Source organism: Nelumbo nucifera, chromosome 2 (genome assembly GCF_055504915.1).
Source record: "Nelumbo nucifera cultivar China Antique chromosome 2, China Antique-T2T, whole genome shotgun sequence".
Taxonomy (NCBI): Eukaryota; Viridiplantae; Streptophyta; class Magnoliopsida; order Proteales; family Nelumbonaceae; genus Nelumbo; species Nelumbo nucifera.
Window position 1 is genome coordinate 57222458 of NC_142650.1, and position 13274 is coordinate 57235731.

A 13274-nucleotide genomic window follows, 5' to 3' on the forward strand; every position below is an offset into this window, starting at 1 on the left:
AGGTAAAGGGGAACCTCCCTGGATTATAGACGTAGGAGCCTTAGAACATATGACCAACATTTCCAACATTTTTCACCTCATACCACCTTTGCTTTGGCAAAGATAGAGTTTCCACAGCTGATGAATAACATGTTCCCATTGCTGGGAAAGGGTTTGTTAGGATAACTGATACCGTTACCCTACCTTTTGTCCTTCATATTCCTAGACTGAGCACTAATCATTTATTTGTTAGTAGCTTGACAAAGAATTTGAACTGTTTTGTGATTTTTTCCCTTGGTCATTGTTTTTTGCAGGATCTGGAATCAAAGAGGACAATTGGGAGTGGTTGTGAGCAAGGTTCAAAGTATCAACACGTATCGGCTTGTATCGACCGATACGTATCGTTCTGGGACCCCTCCGATACGCCCCTACAGTGGGTGTATTGGAGGTCTAACTAGTTCAGGGGGTAGAGGAGACCTAAACCGGCCCCCCTGAACCGGTTGTAGAAAAAAATAAAAAAGAAGCAATAAAAATGTGTACCGATTCACCCGATACGCCCTTTCCGGCGTATCGGGCGTATCGATATTTTGAACCTTGGTTGTGAGGTGAATGGAATCTATCTTCTTGATGCGCTTCCCAGTCATCATGTTAGCAGGAGTATTGAGTCAGAATCAGTGGGTCAGGTTATGCTTTGGCATAATCGGTTAGGACATTTGTCTTTTACTTCTTTGCGTTTTTTGTTTCCCAAATTGTTTGAGTCTGTCAGTTTTTTCAGTTTGGAGTGTAAGGGTTGTCAACTTGGAAAGCATTGTAGGCATTCCTTTAAAGCAAGTAATAGTAGATGTTCTTTTGTTTTTGATATTATTCATACTGATGTGTGGGGGCCATACCATGTTTCCTCTATGGATGGCTATCGGTATTTTCTTCTGTTTGTGGATGATTATTCTTGATACTCTTGGATATATTTGATGAGATCCTAGTGATGAGGTATTGTCTTTGGTTTAACAATTCCATCAGATGATGCTAACACAGTTTGGGGTACGAGTGAAAGTTTTTATATCAGACAATGCCAGGGAATACTTTGAAAAAAACCTGTCATCATACCTATTGGAGCATGGAGTTATCCATCAAAGCAGTTGTACATACACTTCATGACAGAATGGTGTAGCAGAAAGGAAGAACAAACATATTGTGGAAGTAGCAAGAAGCATGATGTTGAGCTCTACAGTTCCAGTTCATTTTTGGGGTGATGCAGTTCTTACAGCAATGTTCTTGATTAATTGGGTGCCTTCTCGTGTTCTTGGATATAGCACTCTGTTCAACCTTCTTTTTCTTGAGGGGGAGACATTCCATATTCCTCTAAAGGTGTTTGGATGTGTATGCTTTGTCCATGTTCTTGGTCCTCGCCATAGTTTTTAAGGCGCCAAGGCAAGGCTTGTCGCCTAGGCGATGGTTTTTTTTTTTAAGTAAAACCATATATCCTAGGGTAGTTCTTTAGGTTCCATAACCATCTTTCCTTAATAATTATCCATAATTTTCATAAGAGAAGTATAAATTTCATGTTTTAAGTTTAGAAAATCAACATTTTATGAGAAGAAAAGGAACAAAGGAAAGAAAATTCAAAAAATATAGGGGCTGAACCCCTACTTTTGTTATAGGAAAAGAAGAAAAGAAAAGATGGAAAAAGATCAGTAAGAAGAAAATGTGTTGATTAGACAAAATTTTAAGTTCTTCCCTTGTTTATTAGTTCAGGTTCTAAAATCTTTGAGGATTCAATCAAGGATCAAAACTTCGATACGATACTCCCCGTATCGGGTGTATTGTATTGTATCTTTGGCGCCCCAATACACATGTTTATAGGTGTTTTCAAGAACCCATTTTTTAAAATAGTATATATATATATATAAATGAAATTGAAAACCAAAGAACTAAAAATATAGGGGGAGTATCGTTATAAGTACTGATACACACCACTGCAGATACACAGAGGTGTATTGATACTTTGAACCATGGATTCAATACAGTAGTTAGCAATGTGTGTGTTGATTAAACCCTAACAAATAAGAAAATAATAAAAAGAAATTAGTACATAAACACATAAAATGAGTATTCTAGTTTAATAATGCCTATTTTATAATTATAATGCTAAAAAATTAGAAATATAAAAGTATTTTATAGCATACTACACAAAACTACTTAGCGACTAGGCGAGGCGAGCCTCCAAGGGCACCTTGTCGCCTAGACGTCGCCTTGACAATTATGGTCCTCACCACTCAAAGCTGGATCCTAAGCGAAGAAGTGTGTCTTCCTTGGGTATGCAGGAAATTAGAAGGGGTATTGTTGTTATGATCCAGTTTCTGGGAGTTGGTATGTTACTATGGATGTCACCTTTTTTGAGTCCACACCTTTTTTCTCGAGGGGTTCTTCTCAGGGGGGAGTGTTTTGGAGAAGGAAGTGAACAATCTATACCACTTCCTATTCCAGCTCCTTCGTCTACTCTAGTGTCTGACCTACCTATCTCACCCACTTTGCCACCTCTATTGCATCCTGTCTCTTAGTGTTTTACACGACAACGCCTACGACAACATAGGGAGGTTGATTCCACAGTAGAGGAACCCATGTCACTCCCTATCGGCTCATCGGAGATTCCAGGTTCAACTGACACAGACCTGGTTATGCCTCTTGTTCCCCCTGATGGTTTAGTTCCTATTGATACTACTACCCCTACTCCTAACGCCATTGCAGATGACCTTGATCTCCCAATTGCCCTCAGAAAAGGGAAGAGGAAGTGTACTACTCGTTGCATCTCACACTATCTTTCCTACAGTGGATTATCCCCTTCCTACCGGGCCTTCCTTTCCTCCCTTGACTTTGTGTCTATACCCAGGAGTGTTAGTGAGGCTCTCTCCAAACTTGAGTGGAAGACAGCTACGCAGGAGGAAATGAAAGCATTGATTAAAAATCAAACATGGGAGATTGTGAATTTGCCTGATGGCAAGGAGACTATTGGATGCAGATGGGTTTACACAGTGAAGTACAAGGCTGATAGAAGTATAGAAAGGTACAAGGCAAGGCTAGTTGCAAAAGGGTATACTCAGTCTTATGGCATAAATTACTTGGAAACTTTTGCACTAGTGGCAAAGATGAGTTCAATTCGGATTCTTCTATCACTAGCAGCTACATACTTGGCCACTCTTCCAACTTGATGTGAAGAATGCCTTTCTCAATGGGGACTTGCAGGAGGAAGTGTATATGGACCAATGTTTTAAAACGCGGAGGCGTTCCACTACCTAGAGGCGTAAGCCTCTCGAACACAAGGAGGCGTAAGCCTCCTTAAGAGGAGGGGAGTTAGGAGGAGGATGAAGAGGAAGGGGGGTCTTATTTTTTCTTTATTTTTAATAAAAATCTTTTATATTAAGAAGAATAAAGATGCATAACATTAATAAAAATCTCTTTCTTTTTCTTTCCCTCTCTTTCTTTTCCTTTCCTTTTCTTTCCTTTTTTTTCTTTTTTCTTTTTTTTTTCTCTTTTTATATCAGATGTGCATGATGAGGCACATGAGGCATATGCCTCTAGCACACCTTATGAAAAAAGCGCAAGAGGCGTACGCCTCTTGCACCTAAGGCGTACGCCTCAGAGGTGTCAGTGCCTCTAGCATACACCTTAGTGCATTTTGGGAGCGCCTCGCCTGGAAGTGCGCCTCCAGGCGTATGCCTCCCACGCCTTTTAAAACACTGATATGGACCTTCCAGCTGCCTTCTACAATAATGTGGAAAAAGGGAAGGCATGCAAGTTGAAAAAGTGCCTATATGGTTTAAAGCAATCACCTAGAGATTGGTTTGATAGGTTTAGAAGTGCATTGATTGTATTTGGTTATACTCAAACTCAATCTGATCATACTCTTTTTGTGAAGAGGAGGGGGTCACTAGTGTCAGTTTTGATAGTGTATGTGGATGACATTGTAGTTACAGGAAATGATTTGAGTGAGATTGATACCCTGAAGAAGAATCTGCACAAAGAGTTTGAGATTAGGGATCTTGGGGAGTTGAAGTACTTTCTGGGCATTGAAGTGGCAAGGTCCAAGCATGGGATCTTCATCTCACAGAGGAAGTATGTTATAGATCTACTATAGGAGATAGGAAATCTTGGGGCAAAGGCAGCTAATACACCTATTGATCAGAACCACAAGATAAATGCTTCAGAGGGTGGACTAATGAAGGATGTTGGAAGATATCAGAGGTTAGTGGGGCGGTTGCTATACTTATATATGACACAACCAGGCATCTCTTATGTAGTGAGTGGTGAGTCAATACATGCATGCACTACGGGTTCAGCATTGGGAGGCTATTGACAGGATACTTTCCTATTTGAAGGGACACCCAAGTAGAGGCATATTGTTTGTTGACCATGGATAGTTGAAGTTAAAGGCTTACACAGATGCTGATTGAGCAAGGTGCCTAGATGACAGGAAATCTACATCAGGAGTTTGTACTCTTGTTGGAGGTAATTTAGTTTCATGGAAGAGTAAGAAATAGATAGCTGTGGCAAGGTCAAGTGTAGAAGCTGAATATAGAGCCATGGCACATGGCGTTTTAGAGCTCCTCTGGATCCGTTCCTTGTTAGGGGAGATTGGAATTGAGGCCAAAGAACCTATGATGATATATTGTGACAATCAGGCAACAATGCAACTTGCTGATGTTCTTACAAAAGGAGTTGCAAGAAACAAGATAGAACATGATCTACGCAAGTTGGGAATGAGTGACATTTATTCCCAACTTGAGGGGGAGTGTTGAGTTTTGAGCTGATATAACATGTTTTTATTTACATAGCATAGTTAGGGAGTTATTGGGCCTTAGGCCCATTAGTTTATGTTTTAAGTTAAGAGTGTTTGTTAAGTTCTCACAAGTAGCCGACTTACTAAGGGCATACTTGTCTTTGTACTCTCTTTTATTTATGAGTATATAATCTAATGAAAGGGGCGGTCAGATCTAATTCTGAGCTTCTCCCATTCTCTTCTATCTCTCATCTCTTTCTTTCTTAGCTGAAACCTTTTCTACTCTTTCTTTTCTTCTTTCTTTTACAGTTTTTATATCAAAACAGGTTGTCCAAACCTTTCTACTGACTTCATTAATTCTGAAGAGAAACAAAGGAGAGGTTCCCTCAGTACAACCACAATGGGCTGAAAAAAAAAAAACAATAATTCTTGAGAAAAGTTAACTGAGATTTTATTAAAAGCTATTTGAGAAAAGTTAACAAGAGAAGATGTACAGAAGCCTTAAGAGGCAGAAACAGAGTTACACAGGCAAAGATGTATCAGTAAATATAGATTTTCTATGAGCTCCAGATTTGGCTAAGCTGTCAGCTACAGAGTTTAGTTCCCTAGGAATCCAAACCAGCTTCACATTACAGATTACATATCAAAGTTTTCATCTCAAATGATTCTATCCCAATTACTATGGAAATGACTGAACTTAAAGCCCCGGAACAAGCTGTGAATGGAGGCCCACTTCACCAGAGCTCTCTCAACTTTGCCGCATATTTTTCTCAATTGGCATAGCATGATTCTCTAGAAGAAGTAGTAAGTAAAATAGAATGGATGTTGGTTCGTTGGGTATAGATTCTGAAGTCTCTTAAAGATACACCTTTGAATGATTTTCTAAATCGTTGGAATTCTATGGTTTTTTATGCTGTGCAGTGAGATGTATAGACAGGGGTTATAATATACTTGTAAGATCCATTTTCTATACATGCTTGAAGGGCTGCTTGCCTTCCGTTTCATGAATGAAATTCTTTTAAACTTAATCTATAAAAAAATTAATTACAAAGAACATGTTTCCGGTATGTGACTACAATTAAACAAGATAATTTGATAATTTTGAATTAGAAATGGCATACCAAGAATGATTCCTTGTGCACCTCTATAGTATGAGCTTGTTAATGTTCTGAATTTTTCCTGTCCAGCTTGAAAACATGATAATATTATAAATCAGTAAGAGCTCATTCACTTTGCAGCTTGAAAGCAGGTCTTGTGAACTATTTTTTTTGGAAAAAGACAAGGAAACAACAAAGTATTATGGAATTCCGGCACTAACTTACAGCCATAAAACAGACAAATTGCAGGTTTACCAGTACAAGTTTTGTTTTAACTGAATATTTTTCTTATTAGAAAATTAAGAAGTTTGTATTAAAACATGAAAGCGGAAACCAAATCAAATGACCAACTGTTTCCTTCTTATGTTTTCCTATAATTTTATAGAATTCATTTTTCCTTAATATCTGATTTCAGGGTGCTTGGCAAAATAAAATCTTCTGTTGTTGAACGAAAATAAGGATAGCCTATATAACACATCTACCAGTCTGATGCTCTTTACTGTTGCATTACTATTCTATTTTTTCAGCTGATCCAAAAATAATAATAAAAACTAGTTCTACATTTTTTCTTTCTTCTTGGTCAAAGATCTAACATTTGGTTCAGGATGTGTTTCAAACCTGGCTTGAAACCAAAGTTTTCCTAAAAGCTTGGTGCAATTTCACAATCAATTCAAAGTTTTCAGGAAAAAAATCAATATTTTTAAACTGCATTTTGGTCAATTATCATTTCTTTAGGAGTGGGAGGAGTGTTTAAAAACGAAGAGGATAATATTGTAGCCTTGTTTTCAGGACCAATTGGTTTTGGGGATTCCTTAAGGGCTGAACTCTATGCTGTATTGCAGGGAGTGCTACAGACAAAAGACATGATTGTGGACAAACTAATTGTAGAATGTGAGTCTACAGTGGTAATTGGGAGGTTTAGGAACATTGAGACAGTGGTTTGGGCCTATAAAGAAGAAATAAAACTGTTTAAGTGGATAACGAGGAATATGTCTAAAAAAGTTCAATGGGTGCAGAGGTCAGCAAATGGCTAGGCTGATACACTAGTCAAACAGGGGGTCAAATAGGGAACAATTATTTTGGGCTAACTGTAACTTGTTTTATTTGAGTAGGGAGATTGTTACTCCTCTCCACAGGGTGCTTGTATTGTATGCATATATTCTGTTTCATTATTAATAAAATTTTAGAAGTTATTTATCCCAAAAATTAAGAAATATTAGTTGTTCATGGTTTCAATTTTTGAAGTTAAAAACTACCCACATAAAATGGCTTATTTCAGACATGGGAGCCATAACTCTTCCAGCTCAACTCCCTTATCCCTTGAGTTGGAGAATCCCTCTGCCAAAAAAGAAACTCCATCAAAGATCTTCCACTCTCAGTGCATCCCTCTTCCTCAATTCCTTATTGCAGACCTTGACCTCCCTTCCTGAAGTCCATGAGATGATGGCATCCTTCCATATCTCCCAGAACCAAAGCCACCAACTGCACTCCTCCCCAGAGGTAAAAGAAGATCTTGGCTTTGTTAGCACTAACTTCCCTCATATTAGTGTTAGACAGTTTTGTATGCCCTTAGCTTCAATCATTTTGATGTACTTTTGTTATTTAGTGGAAATAAATAAAGTGCATGTTTGATTCATGTTGTTTGGTTTAATTCTGTGTAAAACCCTAAAACTGGACATTTGTAGAGACTCATGTTAGTTTTAAATGTTCACAGCCGTTGGATAAGTCTGGGGAGATTTATCCTGCCAAGGCTGATACTGGTGTGCCACCAAGTGTTGGGATGGCCTGTCTCAGCCATCAGGGTAAGACCCGAGGCACATACAGCATGGGATTACTTGAATCCTTGAACCGGACCAGATTTCCAGTCTTGCCCTGGACCTTGGAGATAGATGGGCAAAACTGGAAAGTTACACCTGACCCCTAGACTCGATTATGACACTTCACTAGGTGCTGGATCAGGCTGCCTTTGATATGCCAATCAGTGAGATCCTTAGTGGGGATCAAAACCTGGGTATGTTGGGGCAGTTTGAGAATTCATCTGAGTGGGTGGTCATAGTGACAGAATCAGCCACTTTGTCGGACAAAGGGTAATGATCGGGAATGCACTCTCTCTGATGGAAACCAAATTGCCGGCAGTTGATTTCAATCGTTGGAATTTTGTTTTTGCAAAATTAATATATTTACATATATATGTACGGTTTCAAAATGTTTGCAAATGGTTTTAATTCCCGGGATCCATGTGAGAGGAGAGTAAGGCACTGTTCCTTGCAGCCGAGGGAGAGGTCCTCTCTTGTCGGGCAGTGCTTGATCATTAAGGGCTGAGAGGTTAAGTGTAAGACCACTTAGGATAATACCTGATGGGCTAATCTTGCACCTGCCCACAGTCCCTGGGTTTTTATAAGATGGCTTGGCCCAGGGACCACTTAATGTAAGTGTTGGGCCCATAGGGTTCATACGATGGACTCAAGGGGTTCATTGAGATTTTCAGTGAATTTGGCTGGGCCTTGTATTAAAGGCTGGGCCGAACCCATGTGGCTGGTGTGTAGATCAATGCTTGGGTCCCACGCCATACAAAGAAGCCCAACTGGGCAGCAGATTGGAAACTAATTAAACACTGAATACTTAATGGGCCAAAAGCCCATTTCGAAGTGGGCTGATATGATCACCCATCAATGAGGCGAATTTGAGATTGAAGTTAGCAAAAAGGATTGGGCTCTTAGCCTTATCCACTCTTAGAGACCAAATTCAAATCAGATTTGAATCTGGTAACCTCCTGATAAGATCAGGAGTAAGCTAACTCTATCTGGGAAAGGGATTAAGATTATCCCCTATCCAAATACTGATTTGGATTGGGATAACTCCTAATTAGGAGATTTCTTAATCAAGAAGAAAAGAGAGGAGATTTTCGAATGAACCAAGAGAGGGAAATCAGATTTCGATCCAAGAGGTTCTGGTAAGCAAGAAAGGTTCCTGCGAATTGAGATTAGATCTCATTCTCTCCAGAAAAGAAAACAGTTCAGCCTTTTCGTTTCTGGAAATCTCCTCCTACCGCCGCCATCTGCATTGTTGCAAGATTTGATCTTTGCAGAAAAGAAAGTCAAGAAACCAGTTCTTGACATCAGTCTTGCAAGAAAGACTGAAAGAATTCAGTGTTTAGTACATCCAGGGGATTCTTGTGAAGGATCCAGTGTGTAGGACGCACCCTGCTGGTTCTGTTCCATCCACAGCTGTGTCATCTTCAGCAGGGACAGATCTTGGAGCATTCTTTGGGCGTGAACACCAACTTTGGGAGATACTGCTTCTCCGGATCAGGTATAATCCTCCCATTTATCTTTTGGTACAGATCTGGTTTGATTAGGGTTCAAGTAGATCCTTGAATATTGTATTCTAAATTCAGGGAATATGATTCCCAGTTGGGAGAAGGTAGAAAATTTTTGAAATCCGCCCCACCCATTCCGCAACCTTTATGGCGTCCATTAGATGGATCCTACCATTCTTTCAATTAGCTGCTACAAATAGCCATTGAACTGAACTAACTGTGGATAAAGTAATTACTTTCATCCATTACCTGTGTCCCATATTGTCAGCTTCAATCTTTTCCCATCAATTGTGAGCATCTTGATCTTAAAATCCACACCTGGACATGGTTTGCACAAGATGAAAATCTCAATGGAAAATCAGGCAGATAAGCAAAAATACAATCACAAAAAGACTTGGTTATATAATAATCAGTTACAAAATAAAAGTTTACACTATGAAGGGGAGATAATGAAGAGAGAAAACTATTTTTATTCTATTGAAACTATTACTTTGAGAAAAAGAAAGGAAAAAACATTGATATACTTAAATTCAAGAACATGTTTATCCTATTGAGACTATTGTTTTCAGAAAAAGAAAACATTTTGACCATTCACATTTTTTTAACTTTTGTGCATGTTCACATTTTGTCCAGAAAATGGAGCTAATATTCATAGCAATTAACTTTCTTTTGATGGAAATCCATAGTGATTAACTAGGGAGAATAATAAATCAGCAGAAGTTTAACATAAAAAAGGGCTGGTTTCTTCAGAAGTAATGTCAATCCCTTTGGCAGTGAAAATCAAGCAACAAAGTAGCAGTAGACCTTCAAATGTTGCATGCAGGATTTCTGTAGCTGTTAATGTCATATATTAGTTCAGAGCTCTTTAAACAACCTAACATCTAATACCATACATATCCAACGGGATACTATGCAGAGAGACCTACCCATTGAGACATGAAAGCCATCTTAATAACCCAAGAGGAGATCAGATCATCTGTTACATTCTTTTTGTTTTTTTCTTGAGAAAATCATCTGTTACATTCTCCTCTGTGCTTTTCTATTTGCACCATAATATAAAGAAACATGGATCTTCACTGTGAAGATCAAGCAGTACTTTGCAATAAGGGTGCAAATCGGGTTGGTCCGAGCTAATAGTTTACACTGTTTCGGGCCCAGGCTTTGGGTTGGGCCCATTGAAACTTTGACAAAATTCCAACCCTAATCCAGAAAAGTTGCACCCCTACTTTGCAAAGCAAGTCAGACAGAGATTAACCACATGTCTTTATCTCTCATAGGACGAACAGAGAAACACAACAACGGAAGCAACAGACAACCCAGCCCATCTAAGAGGGATTATCACTTTCTAGCCACATCATTTGTTATCCCACTACTCACAAGAACTACAAAGAAGTAGAAGATATTTTCAGAAGGAAAACAAGAATTCTCATTGAGATAAGAAAAAAATAGCAAACACTAAATCAAGCTTCTTCCAATTGTAATATGACCAAAGGATACACTAGAGTACTTGACATGTCGACCTTAAAGTATCCTTCCCATCAAACACGCCATGGCGTAAAGACACTGGGCTGTAAGAAATTTCCAATGAAGTCCTCATTTATTGTCTCTTTTTCCTTTTCAATTTTTTGTTTATGGCTACTAATTAACCTAGGATGTTCAACCAATTTCCTGTTCTAGTCACTTAAGGAGTGGAACACGTTTTGAACCCAATACAAAAACAAACAAAGTTACCAGATACACATAACACCCATGTGCCACAGAGTGCTTCTTGAGTCATGTAAGCATGGTTAATGGTTACCCTCTACTTAACAATACCATATGCACATTTTATAGCTTCACTCCAGAGTCCTGACAGACTAGAACTTGTGTATAACTTTCTTCCTTTCGATCCCATATCCTTTGAAAATAAGAATACTGGCCTCTTACCAATTACCAATGTAGAGGTTGAAAAGGTTTTCTTATTTCTTAATCAGTTTGCACTACTCACTTCTCTTTTCCAGTAAGTATATAAAAAGACAGAGCTGAGTGCAGTAAGTGCCAATCACCCATCATTAAGACTCCCAGTTTGAAAAGAAGTTCACGTTATTAGACTTCAGAATGCTGAATTCCCGAAACCAGAAAAATAAGAAACCAAAGACTATCCCCCTGGTTTTCAACTTCTCCACAAAACTGTAAATTTCTTACCAAAACTCTTAAAGTATTTGCGAGACTGGAAAAAGAAAAAAGAAAAAAGTTACCCAATGACGCAAATCATGTATACTTCCCCCTCAACATTTGGACCAGACATACCGTAGGTTAGAAATACTGAAGTGACAGACTAGGAAATGGAATCGGACTTAGAAATGGGCAGAAAAGTCGGTACTTATGGGCACCTCAATCTTTCAAGCTTCTCAAATTAGCATCAAATTGAGACTACATCAGGAAAAGCCAATGGTTAGTCAATCCTGACAAATTGAATGAAAGTTTCTGTATGGAAATTTGGCCCTTTCTGCAACTGCTACAGTAAAAAAATCTTTTCTTTTTCTTGTTATGATTATACTATTAACAATTATTGTAGAAATCATGCACCCATCACCCAACAAGAGGGTTTTTACTCTTTGGAAACAAAATAGTAGACCACCAATTCATGCAAGAATTGGATTTAGAAAAAAAAAAAAGAAAAGAAAAGAAAAAATCAGTCTTCCATGCAGAAATAGTAGATAACCATAGAAATTTGAATCCATTAAGTTTAAAAGCATTTTTATTTTGTTAACAAAACGAAACCGTACCGATGGTGGGGGAGAGATCATTAACATGGTTGGAGATGAAACTGACGAGTAGACTGCTCTTACCGACACCAGAGTCCCCGATCAACAAGATTTTGAATGAATAATCATAATTGTTCCCAGATGAAGAACCCATTTATCAAAACAAATATCTCCAATATCTCCTTCTGGGTCTCACTCTCCTTCTCTCTCTGTGTCTGATCAACCCACCCCCTAACCACCTTATCCTCCCTTCGTCAGTTTTAAGGAACTACAGTAAGAGGGGAAAGAAATGAGAGAGGGCAAAACGAAATTGCCTCTGCTTTTGTGGGTGGTGCCGTGTGGGGCTCCTCTCTTGGTGGTGAAGAAGGGCTGGCCGGCCCTGAAGAAGGAAAGAAAATTAAAGAAAGGAAGTGGCAATGGCAATGTGGTGTACTGTAATGTTTGTCTGTCAGACAGAAAACGGGAGATAGATTCCAAAATCAAACACCGAGAAAACAGCAGACAAACGGTATTCTTTTCTTTTCCTCCATCCGGCTGGACCGGAATGGGAGAGATCCCTCTAACCAATTATTAGTAAATGGCATAAAAAAGGAGAGGCCATGAGTGGAGCTCAAAACTCCAATGTCCAAAGCAAATCCTCTTGTGGGTTTTGCTTTTGTTGTTTGAACGTCCCTTTCATTACTCCATAAATCCAATTTCGTTTGTTTATTTTACTTTGTTTGGAATTCAAGCAAACACAAACACCTGATTTAGTGTGAGAGGGGCCAACCGACTTCACACTCACCACCAAAACTGAGTTATTACACTAAACATAAACAGCTGTTCTGACGATGGAATGGATCTTATATCAAGATATGGAAATATTTCCTTGCATGGGAAGGAGAGAGAATCAGATGGTTGATGAGTCAAGCATGTAAATCCAATCTCTTGACACGTCTAGTATTATAGATATGTGGAAGGATTCAAGCTTGGGAATGGTATTTGACCATCTTTGAATGGGTTGATGTCGTTGTGTTAATAAATACAAACTGGAGAAATAAAACGACGTGACAGTGCTAGTTATTGGCTTTTTACATCTGTGGAGCCTTTTGGCTTGTTTTTTATAGAAGCCTTGGCCTAGTTAGGTAGCCCAAAAGCCAAAACTCCACAGGTGTAAAAGCTAATAAGTAATAACAATAACAAGAAAAAAGAAAAGCAATATCACGTCCTTTCCCTTCTGGCCTTTGCATTTTTTATCATCGCATCACTTTGTATCTTGAGAAGGTGGTTTTTGACTTTTGAGTGAATAATAGTGTAGGGTATGTTCTGTTATGTATCCATTTCAAATAAGATAGTATTGATTAAAAGAAGGGATAATT

General features: G+C 38.7%; 1 protein-coding gene across 3 annotated transcripts in view; it reads right to left on the reverse strand.

The window, feature by feature from the left end:
• LOC104587336 (ras-related protein RABC2a) overlaps window positions 1-12571 on the reverse strand; it is a 26814-nt gene extending 14243 nt beyond the window's left edge. Inside the window, exons 1-3 of one of the 3 annotated variants that reach the window (XM_010244895.3) lie at window positions 11938-12561; window positions 9419-9487; window positions 5875-5940 (exon numbers count right to left, since the gene is read on the reverse strand). In XM_010244895.3, coding sequence (XP_010243197.1) covers window positions 5875-5940; window positions 9419-9487; window positions 11938-12070 — 268 coding nt within the window. In that variant the 5' untranslated portion in view covers window positions 12071-12561. Of the gene's footprint in view, window positions 1-5874; window positions 5941-9418; window positions 9488-11937 lie in introns of all 3 variants that reach the window. The other 2 variants (XM_010244897.3, XM_019196002.2) reach the window with 2 other exon arrangements.
• Window positions 12572-13274: the final 703 nt, after the last annotated feature.